This window comes from Poecilia reticulata, linkage group LG10, assembly GCF_000633615.1.
Source record: "Poecilia reticulata strain Guanapo linkage group LG10, Guppy_female_1.0+MT, whole genome shotgun sequence".
NCBI lineage: Eukaryota > Metazoa > Chordata > Actinopteri > Cyprinodontiformes > Poeciliidae > Poecilia > Poecilia reticulata.
In genome coordinates this window covers 29,261,409-29,283,625 of record NC_024340.1, presented here as the reverse complement: position 1 = coordinate 29,283,625, position 22,217 = coordinate 29,261,409, and the positions used below count along the sequence as shown (strand labels likewise).

The 22,217-nt window shown below is 37.6% G+C and overlaps 2 protein-coding genes across 23 annotated transcripts in view; both read left to right on the top strand.

Annotated features, from left to right (window-relative positions):
- Positions 1 to 1,837: 1,837 nt before the first annotated feature.
- On the top strand, positions 1,838 to 18,559 carry tapt1a (transmembrane anterior posterior transformation 1a). Of its 2 annotated transcripts, XM_008421095.2 has the most exons (15): positions 1,838 to 2,055; positions 4,744 to 4,874; positions 5,877 to 5,995; positions 7,640 to 7,672; positions 9,975 to 10,137; positions 10,995 to 11,130; positions 11,503 to 11,600; positions 11,812 to 11,881; positions 12,173 to 12,253; positions 12,725 to 12,834; positions 12,921 to 12,980; positions 13,110 to 13,178; positions 13,305 to 13,381; positions 14,847 to 15,016; positions 16,340 to 18,559. In XM_008421095.2, exons 1-15 carry the CDS (start codon positions 1,866 to 1,868, stop codon positions 16,642 to 16,644), a joined length of 1,812 nt encoding a protein of 603 aa, XP_008419317.1. In that variant the 5' UTR covers positions 1,838 to 1,865; the 3' UTR covers positions 16,645 to 18,559. The 2 variants fall into 2 exon arrangements, with proteins under 2 accessions (XP_008419317.1, XP_008419318.1); XM_008421096.2 differs by lacking the exon at positions 7,640 to 7,672.
- Positions 18,560 to 20,930: 2,371 nt separating this feature from the next.
- prom1a (prominin 1a) overlaps positions 20,931 to 22,217 on the top strand; it is a 64,739-nt gene continuing 63,452 nt past the window's right edge. For 8 of the 21 annotated variants that reach the window (XR_001777010.1, XR_001777006.1, XR_534750.2 and 5 more), the window contains exon 1: positions 20,933 to 21,697. Coding sequence is in view for 3 of the 21 variants with exons in the window: in XM_008421100.2 (XP_008419322.1) it covers positions 21,469 to 21,697 (229 nt within the window). In the remaining 18 variants the exon portion in view is untranslated. Of the gene's footprint in view, positions 21,698 to 22,217 lie in introns of all 21 variants that reach the window. The other 13 variants (XR_001777008.1, XR_001777005.1, XR_001777013.1 and 10 more) reach the window with 5 other exon arrangements.

Here is a 22,217-nt window from a genome sequence, read left to right as displayed (position 1 = left end):
AGAGAACATTTTTGCATGCTTGAGGATGTAACATTTTTCAGTCTTAGTATTCCTTGAGCTGCTGCTTCGTGGAACAGATGTTAGCAATTCTACCTTGCAGCAAGTAGGTCCTGGGTTCAGATCTCAGGCCTGGGGTCCTGTTTCATGGAGTTTTCATCTGCCCTAGATAGGTATTGCATTTTCCTACCAGTCCAAAAATATGCCTGTAAGATTAATTGGTCTCTATAAATTTTCTTTAGAAGTCACCGTGTTTATGTGAATGGTTGCTTGTCTTGAATTAGCCCAGTAATGGTCAAGTACTGTGTTCAGGTTGAGTACTACCACCTTTTCACTGTTATGCTCAAAAGAAATGCTGAACCAGACCCAGAATATATGGATTACAAAAGCCTTAATTTTCCTAAGAACTTCAGGAATGTTTCATTTTGTAAGGTGCAGAAAAAATGGTGAGCTTTTATGAGAAAAATGCTTAATGATATGCATCAGTTTGTTTTTTGTTTTTATTTCTAGATTACAGTTCTCCCACTTCTATACACTGGCAAAAAAATAAATCATTGTTCACATTGCCTGTACCCTTCACACAATCTAATGGCAGAAAATGACTCATCCTTTTCCCTAAACAAATTCTCTCTCTTGCTGCCATTTTTGATTACCTTTAATGAGCATTCTGAAAAACCAACCTGCTGATATTTTTACACAAAATTCGCAGAGAAGAGCAGAAGGCAATACAGAATAATATGTGCATTAAGATTTTAGATGTGCAATTTAAAATCAAGACTAAATCACTGAAAGACCCTCGTTAGTGATTCATGCAATCATGTTTCTGTAAAACTTCATCCATCCATCCATCCATTTTCTTTACACCCTTGTCCCTCAGTGGGGTCCGGAGGGTTGCGGGTGCCCATCTCCAGCTAACGTTCCAGGCGAGAGGTACACCCTGGACAGGTCGCCAGTCTGTCGCATTTTGTAAAACTTATTTTAAACAAAAAAAAGCAGTATGTGTATTAACTGTGTATGCAAGTCTCTAATTGACTAGGAGGTTTGGGTGGATTCAATTTATTTATATATCAGGTTCATATGATCAGTCTATGATTTAAGGTGCATAAGGTGTTTGGATAATTTAGCACAATGAAACCTGAAGACTGCTGCTTAGACACATTATATGTGAACGTTATCCTTTGTAAGAAGAAGCCTCGGTGCTGTTGTTGGGTAGACTTTAAATTTTGAAATATTTGACAGGACTTTGGCACCACCATGTGGAAGAGCTTGAGAACTGACACCAGAAGGAATTAATTTTTTTTCTTACTTCAAATTGATGCCCTCGTCTCAGGTATACTCAGACTAGATGTAATATACACATCCATCCATCCATCCATCCATCCATCCATCCATCCATCCATTTTCTTTACACCCTTGTCCCTCAGTGGGGTCGGGAGGGTTGCTGGTTACAAATTTATTTATTTATTTATTTAAATGTAATTGTAGTTACTTTGTATTATTATTTATTTACATAAATAATGCATAAAATATGTTTTGCACACAGCCTATCAGACAAATGTATTAATTAAAAGAATGTCTGCTCAAGTTTTATTTGCAAACTAATAAAGTCTTGTGGCTGCTTCAGAATGTGTAAATAACTACTTAATAGAGGATTTTAAAGAAAACTGAACATGTAGAAGGTTCTGGCCGAACCACAAAAATATGTTAAGTTTGACATCCACTCTTTTATTATATANTATAGCATGTTTTCTCAGTAACATTGAAACATGCATTTATTTCTGTACTTTTGTGATAAATATTGAATCTTCTAGTTGACGTGTCTTAGACCGACGCCGCTTTGCTGACGTCATGCGTTGACCAGAGTAAAGATGGCGGACGTGTCGGGGACCGAGCTGTCAGAAGAGAAAGAAAACGAAATTGAGCTAAAGAAAAGACAGAAAAGACCTTGGGAAGAGTTTCGCAGGTCGGGAAAAATCGGAATAACTCCAGAGCTTCCGGAGACACTGGGGTTTTTCGACATTAGTGCAGTGAAGAGGGAGCAGCAGGAAGTCTCAGCAGGTAACCGTTTGGTCCACCCAGCAGTGAAGCCACAGATACAACCGTTAAACAACTTAAAGCTTGTTTTTGACTTTCTTTAGCCATTCACACTTACGTGACTCAACGACTACAACGTTTTGTGTGGAGGGGTGAGGACTCAAGCATAAATTAGCTACAAAAGCCTAAATGAGTCTTCTCGGCTTGATGACAGCTGCTGAGTTTGTTTATTTACAGTGCTAGCTTAATTAACAAGCTATTAGTAAATAGCCAGTTAGCTTAAAAACAGCAAATTCAGCCATTTGGTGAAGCTATGTGGCTTCTTATTACTGCTGTATATGACATGCTTTTTTCATGTTACGTTTTCATATTTTAGGCTCCCATACCACACCGTGCTGTACAGTTGCTCTACTGTTTATATAAAATAAATATCTATCTATAGATAACAAAAAGGTTGTTGCTAAGGAAGCTTACTGTTTATTGTGCTTTATCCAAGTATATTAGGAAGTTCAGTAGTAGGTCAAAACAAAAAGTGTGAGGGACATTTACAGTGTGTGGATTGCAGCTGAAGTCCGTGAACCAACACACAAATGTGTCCGTTAAGCTTCTGAACCAAATAAGATTTGGCTGGTTTGAGGAGTAAAAGAATCGTGCTGTTACACGGTGTTCAGAGTTTCATTGAGCCAGGAGACCAAATTCAATCAGCTACAGGTTCAGTTTGGAGTTTCCGGATTCTGTGATGAGCTAAATCATCACAGAATGCTGTTGGAACAGCAGATGGATCAACAGAATCTTTTTTGTTTTGTTTTTACCATGTCTAAAGTCTTTTTGAAATCCAGTTTGATTGTAAGTCTAACAAAATAAATGGTTTTTTTAATTAGTTTTAAACTATAAACTAAACAAATACTTGAAATATGTAGCTGGACATTTTTTGAGTTCAGTGAATATTTTTTTTATTTTATAAAACAGTTTGTTATGTACAGATAAAACATTGTTTTCACCTTTGGGTCAAAAAAGTTTAAAGCTTTTTGACTCAAAGGTGAAAATAATGTTCCATCTGTATGAAGTCCTGAAGAAATATTTCTGATCTCTTTTAAGCTATTATCAAGACATTACAGTAAACTCTGACTCCTTGAATAATAAATAACACAAAGACCTGACAGATTATTTACTTTTAAGTCTGTTGGTACTATAAACAGCCACATCGCTTTATACCAGGTAACTCATATGTTGCTTGAGTGTCACATCGTATTAAGAGCAGATAAAATAAGTATTGGACACATGAATATTTTTTTCAGTTTAAATATTTGTAGAGTAGCCACTGACCCAAAATTCACTCTAGAAGAATCAAGGTAATTTATTTATTTGGGCAGAAATCAACCTTGAGCACATGATGCCCATTGTTTCAAAGTGCTGCAGAAGGAAATGATGAACTAAAAGTTTAAATATATTTTGTTTACTTTGACTGCACAATATGATGAAATGATGTTGGTAGATGTTGCTTCACACTGCAATAATGTTATTGGTTATGGTTAACCCACTTTTCTCCACCGCTTGCTTGTCAGCTTTAACATTGAGACCACTAAGAATATCCAACAGTCCAAATACATTATTGGCATAAGGAATTTGCATATGTAAAACATGATAGCATCCAAGTAGTTCTTTGATATGGTGATGATTGTGATGCGATATGTTGTACAGCTCTGATCATGTAACTTTAAGGTTATGTTACGAAAAATAAATACTACTTTTTAAAAAATGGTAAAAAAGTATGTTTTTTGCACACTTTTTATGTAAAAAAGTATGTAAAAACTTGTTTACATACAAAAAGTTGAAAAAATAGTATGTTTTCAACTAAGGCTCTTGGTCAAAAACATAAATACTAAATGAATCAAATTAAATACTTTTCAGGTGTAAAAGAAAACAAACCTATTAAAGATATCAACCTTGAGTTCACCTGTAAGTTGTGGTATGCTAATGTGAATTATACAGGGATCAACTAGTACATCTGATATCATCTCAACACAGTTAAACAAACAGAGACAGTATAAAGTACGAAGTCATGCTGGGTTACATAATATACCAAGTTGCACAAAAACAGTTACTGTAGAAGTTATGGCATAAAGTTATGATAGACATCCTTAGAAATGTTACAGTGTAGTGACAGTTTCCTTGAGGAAACCTCCAGGAGTTATCATTTAGGTGTTTCAACTCCATATGCAGTTTAGACACTGGCCACAAGATACTTGCAACATGATGTAAAATGATTATGTGCACATCAAGCCCAACAAACTCATCACTGTTTCACTTTTTTGGGCAAAACATTCTTGAAGTATTCTTTGTGGCTGACATTTGTAAAATACTTTTTTTTTTTTTGCATTTAGTGCAAATGAACTTTTTACTTTTTAAACCTCAACATAATCCTTTGTTTTAATTTGTCATTTAATTGATTATTGATTATTATTAATTGATTTAATCAGAAAACATCATGAAGTTTTAAAATAACTGTACTTGCCATTAGAATAATTACATAATTTTGTTAAAATAAGTATTTGGTATATTTTATTTTTTGCATTTAAAAATGCAAAGATATATCAGTTTCAATCACTTTTTCCAATAACATTCATGGAATTGAAATCTGATTTTGCTGACAGCTGCAATTGTCACAGACAATGGCTTTGTGATGACACTGTGGCCCTCTTGTTGTTCCAGATCCATCGTTGACGCGCTTCATTTGTACAGAACTCACCAGAGGCTACTTCCTGGAACACAATGAAGCAAAGTACACAGAGCGCAGGGAGAGGGTATATACATGCATGCGTATACCCAAGGAGCTGGAGAAGGTAGTGTACAGTAACGGTCCTGAAATATTCCCCTTGTTTCTCTTTGGCCAGTTTCATCAAGCTGCTTGTTTCTCCAGCCAAACAGAAATGATTATGTTATGAGCAGCCTGAAGCTCCAGTAAACTGAGTTACACCTGAGCCATGTGACAACCCAACAAATGTTCATTGTGTACATCAGTGGATTATATGATGGGAAACTGTATCAATCTCTTTTAAACAAACCAAATATGTGATAGTTGTCATTGCACAATCTTGCAATAAATGTTGATTCTGCCTAATCAATTCAACTATGGCTTATTACTAATAACTATAATAATTAAAAATGTGCATTGGTGATATTTTTGTAGTTGTTTTTATAATCTAAATTAAATGTATGTTATTTTAATATAAACCACTATTTGCTATAGGCTGAACCAACTAAATCAACTGAATTTGCTGTGCAGCAATAGAATTACACTGAAATCTGTGTAACTATATTTTTAACTAGATTGATTTAAATTAAGGGTTTTCCTCTCACAGTCCAAAACCATGACTGTTAGTTAATTGACCTTTCCAAATTCTCCTTAGGTGCGTGTGTGTGTGTGTGGTTGTATGTCCTGTGGGTCTCTGTGTTGCCCTGCGACAGACTGGCGACCTGTCCAGGTGTTCCCTGCCTCTCACCCAGAACGTTGGCTGGAGAGGCACCAGCACCTCCTGACCCCACTAAGGGACAAGGGGTGTATAGAAAATGGATGGATGATTTAAATGAATTACAACTAAATTTGATCCAATGTAATTACATATGATTTAGAATAACATTGTACTGTGAAATATTTTGATGGTACTTTTGATTTGACGCTAAATAATCTGATCTTTATTAAATTTATGGATTATAAGAATATAGATTTTTGAATTGTTGCTTTTCAGCTCACACACATTTAATGATCACAGTAGAGGTTTTACATTCACACTGACAGCTGTTGTCTGACGAGGGGGTGTTGTTTGTTTGTTGGTTGGTTCTAGCTGATGATCTTTGGCTTCTTCCTGTGTGCCGATGCCTTCCTGTACATCTTCACCTTGCTGCCCCTCAGAGTGCTGCTGGCTCTGCTTCGCCTCCTCACCCTGCCATGCTGTGGCTTCAGGTAAGATTGGAAAACATACATTATACAATAACTGAAAACAGGAATAAGAGCAAATTGTATTTCTGCACAAACTGAGTGTGATTATCATCTCACGGTTAATTTCCTGTATTTGTCTTGGTTTTGTGAAAACCAGAACCACAATCATCTCTTTAGGTCTTTAGGTTCAGGAGTTTGTGTTGGGAGACACTTCCAGGATCATTTGACCTATTCCTATGTTTCTTCATATAATAACATATCAGAAGGATTAAAATACATTTTCATACTTCTAGAGAAACTGTTAAACTGCAAATGCATAGCTTTAACTGAAAGTTAAGGCCACCCTTTTTCAATATTTTACAGGTGTTGTATCTGGAATTAAAAAAATATCTCATCAGTGCAAGATGGATAAATCCAACGTCAGATAAATATCAACACATGATCTATCACACATAATAATAATAATAATAATAATAATAATAATAATAAAAAAACATTTAACATTTTAGATACTTAAGCAATCTAAAATGTTTAATTATCCTGTAGAACCAGCTTTTGAAGCCACAACTTTATGATCTCTGATGACCTTTGCATTAGGGTTATGGTCCAGACGTCTTGCTCAGATGCGTCTTTGCAAACTTAAGCTGTGCTTTTATCCTCTTGTCAGGTGTTCATCTAGAGTTTTATCCATCTACTGACATGGTCAATGATAAATGACCTGAGCTTGCATCTTTATCAAGTCAAGAGGATGAAGCGCTTTACACTGCATTCAGTCATTCACCGATTCAATCAAATGTTCAACTAAAATATGCAAAAGTCTAAAACATTTTAACATATACTGTATACCAGAAACAGTAAAATTAAAGGTATATCCGCTTACTTTCATGCAAGGATAAATGGTAAATGCAAACCGTTCAGGTAATTCTCTTAATTTTCAGACTGGCAATCATGTCTGTAGTTATTCCTTATTAATTTATATAATAATAATAATAATAATGCAGCCCTGAGCAGAATTATTTTAGCTTATTAGTAATACTAGAAATTGTGGAGTACGCACTATTTAGATTAATATTATACAGCCCAGAAATGGAGTCAGAATTAGAATTAGAATAACTACAAACTCAGAATCCAGAAACAGCAACAGCCACTACTTAATTACTTTTATATTACTACTTTTTAGAAACTTTAACTACTCATTTTACACCAGAAAAGGATTTAGATTAGGCATTTTGCTTTTTTCTTCTTTTTCTTTCCTTTGGTTTGTTATTTTGTTTGTATTTCCTTTTAATTCATGTAAAGCACTTTGGATTGCCTTGTTGCTGAAAATGTGCTATATAAATAAAATTACCTTACCTTACCTTGTAAGAGTATAAGTTGTAAGACTTGCAAATAAAATATTAGGAATGGTTATATCAGTTTTTCATAGGACCACACTTTGAAAAGATCACTTTTCCAGAAAAGGCCAAAAACCATTAAGGAGAAATGTCTTCTTACAAAAACTCTAATAGTTTGTACACGCAAGAGCAGTTGGATCAGGGGAACAATTGTTAACAGTCCAACTATGTTACAAAGTTATGGATAAATGTACCCTTAGTGTCACGAGAGGCCCCGTGTGACATTCTGCCCCCTGTTCTGCCTATCTCTCACCTTACTGTCCTTCCCCTGCAGGGCACGCACATGCCCCTACTGCAAAAGAAGCAGGTATGCTCCCACAAGCCCATCATAGCTCCAGTAAAAGTTAGTCCTGTCCCGAACAAGCCCGTGTTTCCAGTCATCAGCCTCATCTCATCTCCATGATGTTTGTAAAGATACAGCCTGGCACTACACACCATGTTCTGATCTTCAAGTTAGTTTAACTTTGTCTGCTCCAGTAAAGTTCTGCTGAGCATGTTTGGCCATTTTCACCCCGTGTTAAGTGTCGGTGATACACCTACTGCGGCACTGCAGTTTGTGTTGTCTGTAGCTTCATTTTCCAGTACTTAAGAGGGAGAGAAACAAAGTAATTATTTACCTCCACTGTTAAATTATCCTGTACAGCAGCAGACAGACTATTTGATACTAAAAATTAAGCTTCTTTAACAAAATCTTTCACCTCTTCTTCTGCCCTTTATGTTAAGCTTTCTTTTACATCCTCGAATGGAGGGAGCTATTCTCAGTCCTAGTTGCTTGTAATGCTGCTCTCTTGCTTTCGTAAAATGATTTGGTTTGTGAAGATGGTGCTTACAGAATGTAGATGATGCACCCCTGAGCAGGTAACTTTAAAGGCTGCAGCAGTTTCAAGTCTGTGTGCTGAGAATCAAGAGCCTTCTCAGGGTCAGCACCTTCACTACCTGAATACTAAAACTGTAACATATAATGCAATGCAAGGTTGAACACTAGGTGGTGGTATAGCACCAGAAGTCCATGTCCAATGTCTTTCCCATTTTTGCAGAATTTACGTACATGCTTTTATTTGTGATATGAAGCAATTTGATATATGGGTAACTTTTTGAGCTACAATCAAAGTTCACTGTGAGGATAATTATCCTCTAATGGTATATTGAAAACAGCCCAGATGTTCAACTGCTTCCTCAGCTGTGCATTGAGTGAGAATACAGTGATACTAATGGTTAGGTTGTTGTCAGTCTGGTGTCAGTTCAGAGGTGCAATGATTCAGCCTCTCTATTACCAGCCATGTAAATCATGTTTTTCCGTATCATTAAAGCTGCTGCTAAAGTCAGTGGAGGCATCAATGACAGTTAGAATCGTTCCTAACATTGCACTTTGATACTGAGTGTTTAAAAATTGTGCCTTTTGTGATTTGGCAAAGAAAAAATCATGCAGAGCTGGTAACTGGGTTTAGCTTTCAGAAGAGCTCAATTAACCAACTAGCAGCAGGCTGATTAGGCTCCCTCAGCATTTTCAAGGAATAGTCCCATTTCTCTGTGATAAATGAGTAATTTAAACAAACTGGTCATTACCAATAAGTTCATGTCCTTAGAAGGGAAATAAATAATTTCTCTACAGTGGTGTTGCATGCTTGCATGCAAATAGACAAAACACAGCTGACATGGAAAATATGGAGAAAGTGTTCAAATTAATCTCCCCCAGCTCTTCCCAGTCGCCCCTGTCACTGTAACTAAATAACCGCTCCCATGGATTTGTCAGCTCTTCTCGTAACGTGCTCCAGAGCTGCCGCTGCCGACTACAGATATTAATAAAATAAGCTGCATGTTTGACTCACTTTATTACCTTGAAAAGACGTGCCAACGTGGATATGACAGCTGATGCCTGTTTGTTTTCTGTCTCAGTCATTTCTGTCCAAAATGTTGAATCCAATTTTATATCATAACTGAAACATTTTAATCAAGAGCGAAGCTCAGCCACTGGTCCTGTTGGTCTGTTTGGTAGATAAGAACAGTCTGGATTTATTTCTTATGTACTTTAACCAGAGAGACACATTTCAAAAACAACCATATTAAAAAGACAGCTGGCTTCCAAGATAAATGTTATATAAAGGAGATAATATCTTTAATATTTCATATTGTACTTTTATTGATACCATCTGTTGTTGCTCCTGGTGTTTTATCTCATTTTGAACAGAAATGAAAATATTACTCATGTTGTATCTTGGCATCAACTTGTGAGAATCTAATCGGACAGAGATCATTCAGCCTGAGTAACCTGCAGTAATAGATGAGACTGGGCGACATCTGTTGTCTGTTCCTTCTTGTTTTGCTGTCATAGCCTCACTGCAAAGCATCACCGTGTTTTAGATGAATGTGTGCATGATTCTTCAAATGGTTGGAAATATCTTCATGTTAATACTTGATTCACGTGTGCGTTTGTCAGCACGCATTACATTGCGGTGTGAACACATTTACTCATGCATGTTTGATTTTGGGAGATGCAGAACAGCTTGCAGCTCAGCATGCATCAGGGCATTAAATAACACAAGTCTGTGTGTCGGTACGGGAAATAGATGCTGAGTTTTCTGAGTGGGTCCCTGTGTCTGTCTGAACAGCGGGTCACGACTGCTGCAGCCAGCGCAGGTTTGTGATATGCTGAAGGGGCTGATCCTGGTGCTGTGCTTCTCCATGATGCACTACGTGGATTACTCCATGATGTATCACCTGATCAGAGGACAGTCCGTCATCAAGCTCTACATCATCTACAACATGTTGGAGGTACTTTACACTGCAAACACCGAAAAACAAAAATTAGTGATGCTTTAGCTACGCTGTTGTTTTATTTATAACTCTTAACATCCGTTCCATTGCATAATACCTACCGTTAAGGAAGAAAATAAACTATTTATTTGCAGAGTCGTTTTAAATAAATCTCTAGTATTTTAAAAAATGTATATTTTACAAGGAAAAATGTGCTTCAAAGCTGACATACTGAACAGAGTTTGCCTCTATAACAAAAAGTAGTTTTCTTTCAAATAGCTTTTTACATCTAATACTTAAAGTTCTCAGCTACATTCTCTCTCCCTTAGTAGAGGCTTGATCAATTCACTGATCAAAAACAGATTAGACGTTGGGGTTCTGAGGATCGAGCTGAAAATCATCTGATTTTGGTAAATAGACTCAGATTTCTGAGTACATCTAGTATTGAATTCTTGGCAAACACAATGATGTTTTTTGAAGTTCAGAGATTAATTATGAAATAATTGAGGCTTGTGATTCTTAAATTCTCTTCAGACTCTCTTACCTTTTCAGTAGTAGGACATCTAATAAAAGTTTAAGATTCATGGCTGAATAAATTGACAAGTCATGTTTAGCAATGTGAGCTACTTCTTTGCACCCACAAAATAAACCTTTCGTCTTTGTGTGGAAAGGAAGCATCACAGGAAGACTGTAGTTCTTTCCATATTTGATGCTCCGAAGCACTTTATATGAAAGTTACTCATGTCTGAATTGAGGTGGTTCTGTGATTTAACAGAAAAAAACTAATATTTCACTGACTAACATCAATAAGGTTACATTTACTGTCTTTCTAAAGCTCTGACAAACTTCATTTCCAACCTGTTTTCCTTTATAAGGTTGCAGATCGCCTCTTCTCGTCTTTTGGTCAAGACATCCTGGATGCTCTGTACTGGACGGCCACTGAACCCAAAGAACGCAAAAGAGACAGTATAGGAGTTATCCCTCACTTTTTTATGGCTGTCTTTTATGTCTGTATCCTTCCATTTTATCTTCATGTTGAACACAAATGCTTTTGAAATATGACCCCTTTTATTTATTCTTTAAAGCAACAGTGATGCACATGGTCATACACTAGATAAATGAGAATTCTGTAACATCCATATTCTTAGTTATTTGAAATTTATTATCAAATATGGTATACCAAAGGCAGGACAAATCAACATTTTTGGACTTAAACAACATGTTTATGCCTGTCGCTTCAGCACCTGAGCCAGCTCTAAATATTATTGAAATAATAGACTTTTAGTTTCTGGTTTAGTTTAGAAGTCTTATTCCTAACCACTGCTTTTATTTAACTTGATTTATTTTTTAAAAAGGTGTTTTTCCTGAGTATTTCTTCCTCAGTTCTTCATTCCATCCTCATCATGGTCCAAGCCTCCACTCTGAATGTTGCGTTCAACTCGCACAACAAGTCTCTGCTTACCATTATGATGTCCAACAATGTCAGTGCTCAGACACACCTTGCAAAAAAAAAAAGAAATTCTAATGCATTTACCTAAAATATTTGTCCAAGTAGCAATGCAGTAAAAGTATTTGCATGTTGATATATTTATTCAGCTTGCAGATGTTAAAATCTGACTCTTGCAGCTACAACATTGTATTTTTATACAGTATAGATTTGATGCTCTAATATGTGTGTTTTATGAATCTCAGTTTGTGGAGATCAAGGGAAGCGTCTTCAAGAAATTTGAGAAGAACAATTTATTTCAAATGTCTAACAGTGGTAAGTTTTTCATCACCACATTGCACATCATTTTTCGTTGACCTCTGTCTTTCATAACAGTTTCATACATTTGTTGCATTGCACAGCTATCAAAATTTTTTTCACAGTCAGCTGAAGGCTTCCAAAACTAGCTTAATAAGAAAAGTGCATTTGTTTATTTTTGGCTTCATTGTTACACATGACAAAAAAAAAAAAGATAAAAATGGCACCTGACTTCCTGTGAACCGTTTTAATTAGCCCATTTCACATTTTTTACTCTACTTAATTAGCTGCTTTTATTTTATCTTTCAGATATTAAAGAACGGTTTACCAGCTATGTTCTCCTCCTCATCGTCTGTCTCAGGAATATGGAACAGTTTTCATGGAACCCAGGTAATTTTTTTTGTTTTCCCTGTAAACTAAGTTTTTATTAACATTTAAAATGCATTAAACACAAAACTGCATCCTTTCACTTTTGCCCTAAATATAACACATTGACAGTATTTCTGTGCCAGCACTAACGTTGCTGCTTGCCTTGAATAAAGATTTGACAGTTATGCTGAGCAGTTGCTTTCTGTCTCTTCCCACTGACCAACTGTAGTACTTTGGGGAGTTTCTCCCAGAATCTTCAGTCAACAAGGCAGCAAAGTCAGAGATGAGAGCTGGGCGTTACTGTTTGACAGCTTTCTGACACTCAGCTCCTCCTGCCAGTCTCAAACACAAACTCCCTGTCAGTGACAGACGTTGACTGTCAACTGAAATGTTAACTCTTTAAAGCAGCACACTTCTCATTTTGCATTCATTCTGTTCATCCTCTGATACACCAAGATGGATTTGCTCAGACATGACATTCTTTCTCCTCAGACCACCTGTGGATGTTGTTCCCTGATGTCTTTATGGTCGTCATGTCTGAAGTTGCTGTTGACATCATTAAACATGCGTTCATCACAAAGTTCAACGACATCACAGCAGATGTAAGAAACAAGCCAACGGCAAAATAACACATTTACGCATCGCTTATTGAACAAGGTTTCTAACCGGCCACATGCTTGTCCTACAGGTGTACAGTGAATACAGAGCCAGTCTGGCCTTCGATCTTGTTAGCAGTCGACAGAAGAACGTATGATTTTTATTTTTTGTTTTGCTTGTTTGTTTTCATATCATTGTGATTATTTTGTTACATAATAAAGCTCATGCAGCTAACAGATTCTCATGTCAAGAGATGTAACCTTTGTGTGTCACTGTGCAGGCCTACACTGACTATAGTGACTCAGTGGCCCGGAGGATGGGCTTCATCCCTCTGCCGCTGGCTGTCCTGGTGAGTGGCAACAGTCAGTTACCCTAAACCGACTCAAACCCTTTAGAGTAACAGTCCAAATACTAGCTTTTATACTTTTAGATTTTTGGATTAAACTGATTTTGGAATGTGTTGCTGTTCTTTCAGCTAATCCGAGTGGTGATGAGTTCTGTGAAGGTACAGGGAGCTCTGTCCTACACATGTGTGTTCCTCTTTTATCTTGGGTAAGCCTTTAGTTTTGCTCTGCTTGTTTTCTTCTGCTTTTATATGGCAAATTATATTCCTGTTGCCAAAATGAGAGCTAGTAACCACAATATTGTGATGAAAGTTTTGACAAATTTAGCAAACGTTTTAAAAAATAAAAAATAAAAAATGCAATTGTTAGACTCTTGACTTGCACTCTGCGCTTGATGAGGACACACTGACACATCTGTGGTTATATAAACATGAACACCGTAGCTGACTTCCCACTGGGCTCTTCCCATTGAAGAATTCCCTTCAGGAAGAAGAACACATTGTTGTCATCTCTGGCCTTCCCTTTCCTCTGGTTTAAAAATAGCCCTTGTTTGAGCAGATCGCTGTGCCTTGGCAAAGATTTAGCTGACACAATCTCAGTTCCAAATGGCCTGTCACAGCAACCGTTGCTCCACAGACCCAAATGTGTCCGTCTTCCACTCATCAGTGTCAGAGTCAAAGCTCTGCAGTGAAAAGCGTTCTGCACATCAGCATGCGGGTGTGAAAGATGAGGCTAGAATGGTGGTGATTGCTTACAATCGTTAGGCTCCATTTTAAGAAAACACTATTACCGGTGCATCTCAACAAATTTCAATTTGTGTAAAAAAAATATTTATTTAAATAATTAAATAAATTAACTAGCATTATATAGACTTACATTCTGTTTATTTTTGATGACATTTGGTTACAGCTGATGAAAACCCAAAATTCAGTTTCTCAGACAAAAGGATATTACATAATTCCATTTAAAAACTTTTAAAGGATATTTGAAGCAGGTGACTCTTTAAGCACTGACCTGAACTGAAGTCCACACTTTGTGAATCTCTCTTAAACTTCTCAACGGTCGTTGGGGTTTCAACCTTGAGGACTGAAATCTTTTGTTGGGTTCCTGGTCCAACACCCTCATCAAAGGGCTCAATTTTCTTCTCAGCAAGCGGTCAAATTGTACAGACTTCTGCTAATGCCCATTTTAATAGAATCGGGTGTATTTAAGCAGAGTCACCTTCGAAGCTGCAGAATGTTGAGTAATATTCCAAATGACTAACTTCTAAAATTTTAAAAGGTTCATATTTTAAACTTAATTACTGGAACAAACATTTTGATTGAATTTTAACATGTTAAGATGCTTCTGTAAGTTTAGCTCATCCTAGTTTTGATTGATTTAGTCAGAAAACTCTGCTTCTAATTAAAATAAATGAATAACTGCGATGTTCTGCTCTTCTTGGCTGCTCACTCTGTGGTAGAGTTCAACAAGTTTAGCAAATGTCACCATTTATGAAAAAAATCAAATCTAAATTCCAAAACCTGCTGTAGTTCAACTTCAAGGAAACTTAGAATTAGCCCCAAGTTATTGCTTATTTTATCCTTTATTATGTTTTTAGCAATTTATTTCTTTGTGCCAATAAAATGTAAAATATTCTAATATTGGTTCCTTTGTTGCTGCTCTACTTGTAGGATGGTTACTCTGAAAGTTTTAAACAGTATTGTGCTACTGGGGAAGTCTTGTGTTTATGTGAAGAGAGCCAACATGGAGGACAAACTGTTTGAGAGGCCACCGACCGCTCCGTCCTTCTCTGCAAAGAGTCCCAGCAAATCTGACCCACGTAGATGCACTAAATCTTCAGGTAAGCAAAGCTTTTCACCTCAAGTAAATTTTTATTAAAGTGCATGTCTTCAGAGAAGATGAAGGGATCTCTCATAAAAGTTATTGAAGTTATGTTGTAAAATATGGACAAAACACAACGTGAGGTTTATCCTGTGCATTGCATTTTATTTGTTACTAAAAAAGAGGAAAGGCTTGTTATGTATTATTCATTTTGTGAGTTTTAACTCTTTGGTAAAACGTTTGTAATCGCTGGTGGACCAGCAAAACCATTGATAAAAACACATCCAAACATCTGGTATTTATATCTATTCTAAACATCTTATTTTTATTTTAAAACAATGCAAATGCTTTTCTCTGACAATCCGAATCAATAGGTTGGTGGATTGCAGTTCTATTTATAAAAACGATTATTTATATGTGCAGCTGGCAAACAAGACGTCCTGAAGTGAGGCAGTGTCTCTCCTGCCAAGTCTCTTATCAGTTTTGCGCAGTTCTTTAAAATATGACTTATTGTGTTTATTCTCAGAATGATTTTTCTCATGATACTACTCCTTGTGCTCTCAGAGTGAAATAGTTCACACTGTTTTCTTTCTACAAAACACAATACTTCATAATGAGATCTGTGCTGTCCTTTGATTTATTCAAGATTACATTTTCTGGATAAACTAGAATCATTTTAATCAGCCATCTTGGAGCTCAGCCAAGTTGTGGAAATAACTACTTTTTATTTTCCAAGCTGGATTCTTCCTGTTCTTCCTGATCTTTTCTCACTTTCACCGAGGAGGAGGGATAAAAAAATATTAATATAAAAAAATCACCTTGCTGTGGTTCCCCAAAAGAAAGGATAAAATAGATTTTGTATTTGTTTGCAAGTTAAACCACCCAATTTCTCTTAGTTTTTAGCTGTAGTTTGAATCTCCAGGAAGAGAGATGCAGGTTTATAGCTGAATTTTTGGCCATTATTAGTCAGTCAGCTGCAGCATGAAGGGTTTATTAATATATCAACTTCTTTGTGTAATCTTTAGACAAAGATTCCAAAAATGGCAACAATTTGCCTTTTTGCAAACAACTTGACAGATTGCATTGACTTGCTCTAGTCTGCCATGGTTGCCTGGCAACAAGAACCCTGTACAAAGTCATCAGATGAGCAATGTCCACTGCCTTTTTGTTTTTAATTCTGAGCAAAGCTGATTTAGCTTGACAAGCATAACAACATTTTAAGTTATAATATAAAGTTATTATTGGAATATTTAAGTCTTTCTAGACAACAACTGTCTACAAAATAGTTACTATCACATTTTCAGAGAAAAGGAGTTCATACGTTTCATCCTTTGTCATTCAGGTGAATCCATTGTGGATCAGATTCCTGCCACACCTTGCAGCCCTCCGACCTCCTCTTCACCCTCTGTGACCACCCAGCCGGCTCCCCGATCTGACTTGTTTCTTCCTCCCCCCACTGACGCCTCACCTGCGACAGCAGACAGCTGTCCTTCGACCTCAGAACCCCAATCTGACACTGACCCACCAACAGCTTCACCTTTACAGGAAGAGGAGGCAGACGAAGCCTCCGATATGAACCACAAAGCTCCCAATAAAGACCTGCTGGAGATCGATCGCTTCACAATCTGTGGCAACCGAATCGACTGACCAGCTGCAGCCACCGATGTAGCAAGTAACCCACTCAGGTATAGCGGAGAGTGCAGGCTCTCAGCCAGATCCTCCACGTGGAAAGCAGAGTATTTATTGGCAATACGATAAGTTGTTGTTACCAGGGACACAGCGTCAGGCGGCTCTGCTGTGGTCGACGCCTCAGGTCGAGAAGTTTGACGAAGAACACTTCAGGTGTCTGATAAACAGCAGGAGACAGAAAGTGTGAGTGTGGCAGTTGAGTCGTCGGGACAATCTGCCAATTGTTTCTGTGTGTGTGTAGGTGTGTGTCTGTGTGAAAGAAAACAGTGTGTGTGAGTGTGACAGCACACAAGCACTTCCTGATTGAGCAGCTGTGGGACCAGAAGGAGAGAAATGTCGCTCCGCAGACAGAAAACAAACTAAAACCACAGATTTTTAAAGCAAGCGTCAGAATATTCATTTTATATAAGAAAACATGCTGAGGTATCAACATATTGGCTTTCAAGACTAAGTGATTATTTTATTCATTTATGTTGAGATGGTGTTGCAAACAGAAAAGCAGGAAAGATATTGTTGCACACATAAGTCAGTATGTTATTCGGTTTATTGAGGATAATAAAATGTGGATTACAGAAAACTACATGAAATCTATAATTCAAAACATGAGAATCAGCAAACATGAAATCCAAAGTAATAAAACAACAACATTCTTTTGAACTGTTGGCCTTAAGAGGGGCGTTTTGTTTACATCATTATATCATTAACACCTTCACCAACTTACTGAACCCCATCTTGCTGATGTTAACTCAGCAGCTTCTGTCGGTCCCTGACTCAGCAGATGGAGAGCAGAGGTGGAGGAAGCAGCGGCGCAGTTACATCTATAATGTCACCTTTTTATGAACAAAGTGATAAATCATTCAATATTATCACCTTCAATGTCTTGTTATCCATTAAGACGCGATATGACAGAGTGAGGCGCCTCCTCTGGAATGTACCAAGTTAGTTTTTAATTCTTTTGGTCTCGAATGTTTGCACTGATGGACCATTAAGTTAAATCGGGTCATGTTTCACATAAGCTCAGCTGATGTTTCCATAGGAACATCTTAGAAAGATAGAAGCAATATTTCCACGACAGAATGCCTTTTTTTTTTGCATGTGTGCTTTAAAATCTGTGATTTGACTGACTTTAAGAAGTTATTGTAAACCATTTTTTATTGTGATTAAAACATATGATAAATATATAGAGTATATAAAAACTGTTTGTTTATAATTGAATGTAAGGACAATATAAAAATCCCAAACTTGATTATATTTTTATGATAGAAAGTCAAGCAAAGCCCTTCAATTTGATCAGAAATGTATCAGTTTCAAACGTAATGCAGATATAGTTTGATTTGTTTTCTGGTTTCATCCATTATTACACATTTACAATTTGTATAAAATATTTTCACCGAAACACAATTTCAAAAGAACTGTTGACTAAAGGAAACAAAAAATGTAATCGGAACAAGGATGTACAGACAAATGTTAAATATTGTTTAAGCAGAAAAAAGTTTACGTTAATGATTAAGGGCAAAGTGTTGATTTACATTGTCCTTTCCCATCATAGTAAGCAATATGGTTCTACTGGGGGAACTGTAAATGACTCAAATTTTCCGTGTGAAATGTGATTCCTCAAACCATCGCGTGGTTCTGTCACAGGGCCGGAACTCCCCCGTGTTTTGTTCGGAGTCGTCCAAACTCTTTGTTTGTTTACAGTGAAGGGCAGCCGAACTGCAGGCGGCCGAAGCCGAGATCAACAGAACTGATGAAGTGGAGTGTTTTTATGTCCAGTACACTGCCTGCTCTGTTTCATTAGTTTAGATTTATATTTAATTCATACCTTGATAATGAATGAAATTGCCTTTTTGGAATAATAAAAGTATTTTTTTTTTTTTTTATGGTGATCGCAAATGTTTCCTTTAAACAACAATAAGGAAAGGAGTAACTATGAACAGCAGTTTTTTTTTTCAGCTGTGGCTCTGAAGTAAACAAAAAAAATCTAATTTGGTAATCATTGGAGAATTACACCAATCAGTAATCAGAAAGATTAGAAAACTGATTTAGAAAAAAAAAAAAAAAAACACCGATATGTCTCCAAAAGTCTAAAGGAAGGTTTTGGAATGGCCTACTTAAAGTCTGGACTTAAATGTGACTGCAGTATTGCAGCATAAACAAACATTTATTTTTGCAACATACATAAAATACAGAATTGTCTTTTCTCCTCTGGTGAGATTGCATACATACAGAAGCCTCTGTGATGTGGTGTTAAAACAGCTTTAACCATGACCAGAAACAACTAGCTGCATGTGATTTACTATGGGTCTGGCACATTTCACTCAGTGACCAGGATCATGCAGTTTTTACTCTATCTAGTAAATAACGCCAAAGTTAAATAGGGGATTATCAGAATAAACTCTGACTAAAAAGCATTATACTTTTGTAAAGAATAAGCAGGTTTAGAAGATGGCTTGATGAATGGATATTTGGAATATCTCTGCAAACTATGGCTTTAGCTAAAGCAAACAAGAACTGGGGGGGAAGGAAGAGCTGTCAAAAGTTCAATGAAACACTTTAAAAACACTTAAAATTACATTGAGCAATAGTAGGGTAGGGTAAAAAAAATTGAAGCAATGCAGCTGTTTCATCAATACAGCTGCATATCAAACCACTCCAAAGGCTAAATTATAGTTAAAAATCAGACTCTGATTCTTATACTTCTGGAGATGTTGACAGCCTGAGTCAGTCCTTTTGTTTTTTAAAAAACAAAAGGACTGAGGCTGCCAGTGCACTCACAAAGTTGGAACAGTGGTTTATATTTTCGACTTCCCGTTAGGATGATGACCTCATCTTTACCCGCACACTGTCTGTTTGGAAGCGGAGGTCAGGCAGAGTAAATCTGGACCAGACATTCTTAGAGGGATAAGCTACTTACACTGCCGAGAGCTGAGGCAAGATGCAGCCCTGTTACAGCCTCCAGTAGGGCGACAGGTGTAGTCGTAGGTTATTTAGATAAATTCCAGCAGTGGGTAGAAAAAGAACTTTAAAAAGGAAGTCGAAATAATCGGGAAAGATGTTAAAATATTGTTAATTAGAGGCATTTTTAGTCAAACCAGACAGTATCTGTGACTTAAATCCAAGTTAAATCATCTGTTTCAACACAGGGTCTAAAACATCTTTTCAATCAATCAAATTGTATTTGTATAGCACATTTCAGCAGCAATCTTTTACCAGTACAGTGAGACCATTCTGCAGGTTTAATGAGCTTTTATCTGTAAAGAAATATGATCACAGTCGACTATCAGACATTTTTAAGCCAGGGTTGAGGCCTGATGTTCTCCACAGTCAGAACAGAGATCTTATTATACTGAGAAAAGTAACCTAAACAGCATCAGCAGTCATACCAGTAAGCCAGGTATCACCATGGCTACAGTGGCATCTGTTAGTTGGAGGAAACGAAAAGCTGAGGACCTGGTATAAATGACATGTGCACACAATGCAGTCAAGATGAAAGAAGTCAAAACCCATTATTAGGAAACAAAAATGTCAATCTGGAAGTGTCCATAACGCATAAACATCATAAGAGGAAGTCAAAATGTATTAAATTAATAAAATAAAGATAATTGTAATAAAATACTGCATTCGTTCCTCTTCAATGGTTGAACATTTGTAACTGAGAGGTACAATTAGGTGGAGTCTTCAGTCCTAAAACATCTGAACACCTGAAAAGTATTTTGGTCATAAATGATTATAAAATGTAACTCATTTTTTAAGATCCTGCTGTCTCTGTTTCCTGCTGGCTCTGTCTCCCACAGAGTTATCCACAAACGGCTAAAATCTACAAATACTTAAAACCCTCTTTAAAAAAACTTAGAACTTCTTGTTTTAATTGTTCACACATGAAATATACCTGCATTTTGCATTAAAATTCACAGTGGAAACCATTTTAGCACCACCTCAGAATCTACAGCCTTCTTTACCTCTGCTTTATCCAATCAGCACAATACTGCTTTACAAAGCATTGTGCCAATATATTACATCTTTCTAAAATAGATTTTCTTTTTAATATTTTAAAAATGCCCTATGGAAAAATAGCTAAGCAGATTTACCACAAAACAATTGAAGTTATGTTTCATAGAAAAATCCATGAATAGGTGAGTCCCAGACTTCCGAACCGCGGATAGGCGGGATATTACGATCAACACTGAGGTTCAATACAGCGCCAATGACAAGTGCAGTGCTGTCTGAGCCTCCCTGTCGTAGGTGGACTCAGTTTGCTGATCCCTTGGGCCGGCTCTGACAGTAATCTGTAGTTATAAGCGTTGGTAAATAAATTAGATGGAAAGTGACTTAAAGGTAGATTTAATTACATCTTGTTGGTACTAGCACTCCCTTCATCCAGCCTCCTTTTCCCGGCAGGAGGAGCGCTTCTCTCTGGATCATCCTCTGCACTGTCTGGATGGCTGCGCACGACCCCGCCCGCTCCCGTGACGCAGCGCATCTCTTTACGCGCAGATGCTGGAGTCGAAGCGACAGGCGCGCACATCTCTTAGGGGCTGAGCGCATCCACTACCGGACACGGTAGAGGGAAGATCAGCCGGTGTGCATCCGACAGGGACCCCCCGGACCGCGGGGTAGGATGCTCAGAACGAGTCGCTCCGTGGGCAGCAGTACTTGAAGAGCTGCGGTCCATCCACTGGAGCGCTTTAAGACTGATCTCGAATCAATTCCTTTTTAAGAAACGCCACCGTCCAGTTTAGTATCTAGAACCTTGAGGGTAGATCGGGGTTTGGCTTGGACACGATGTGGAAGTCCGGGACACTACTGCTACTGTCGGTGCTGTGGGCGTCCGGTGAACTCCAGCAGGAGACAGAGCCGCGGAGACTACCACCTCCGGGAAAGTTGGATTTTGGTTATGTGCCTGCGGGAGTTTACGAGACACTGGCCCATTACGAACCCGGACCCATAGGGATCCTCTTCCACTTGGTGCACGCTTTTCTGCATGCGGTGCAACCCAACGCTTTCCCCCACGGTAAGCCACCGTCGTCCGGTCTCCGTGAGCATTTTAACCCCTTGGGCTGCCAGAAAATCAGCTTCAACTGGCAGAACTTTAACATTTAAAGTAACCCAAAGCGCTATGTGAACTTGTGGTGACTTCTTTTATTGAGATAGTTGAATTAGCAACAAAATATGAAAGATAATCAAACCCCTTACATTTCTGGAAAGCTCAACAATTTGCATCATTTTTCAGCGCCAAAACCCCAAATGTTTAATAAAACAGGTTTTTACTCTTAGTGTTGTTTTAATTACCGATTTGCGTGAACATAAGTGCACTTTCTGATCTGCAGCTGGTGTGTGTGTGTGTGTGTGTGTGTGTGTGTGTGTGTGTGTGTGTGTGTGTGTGTGTGTGTGCGTGTGTGTGTGTGTGTGTGTGTGACGTCCATCTAGGCGGCGCGCGTCTCGTTCTGTGCGCACAGCAGCGCACTTTGGAGGTGGTGTTTATGCCTGCGGCGCACTTTGTGTCAAGATGATTACAATTAGCGCACCTACAT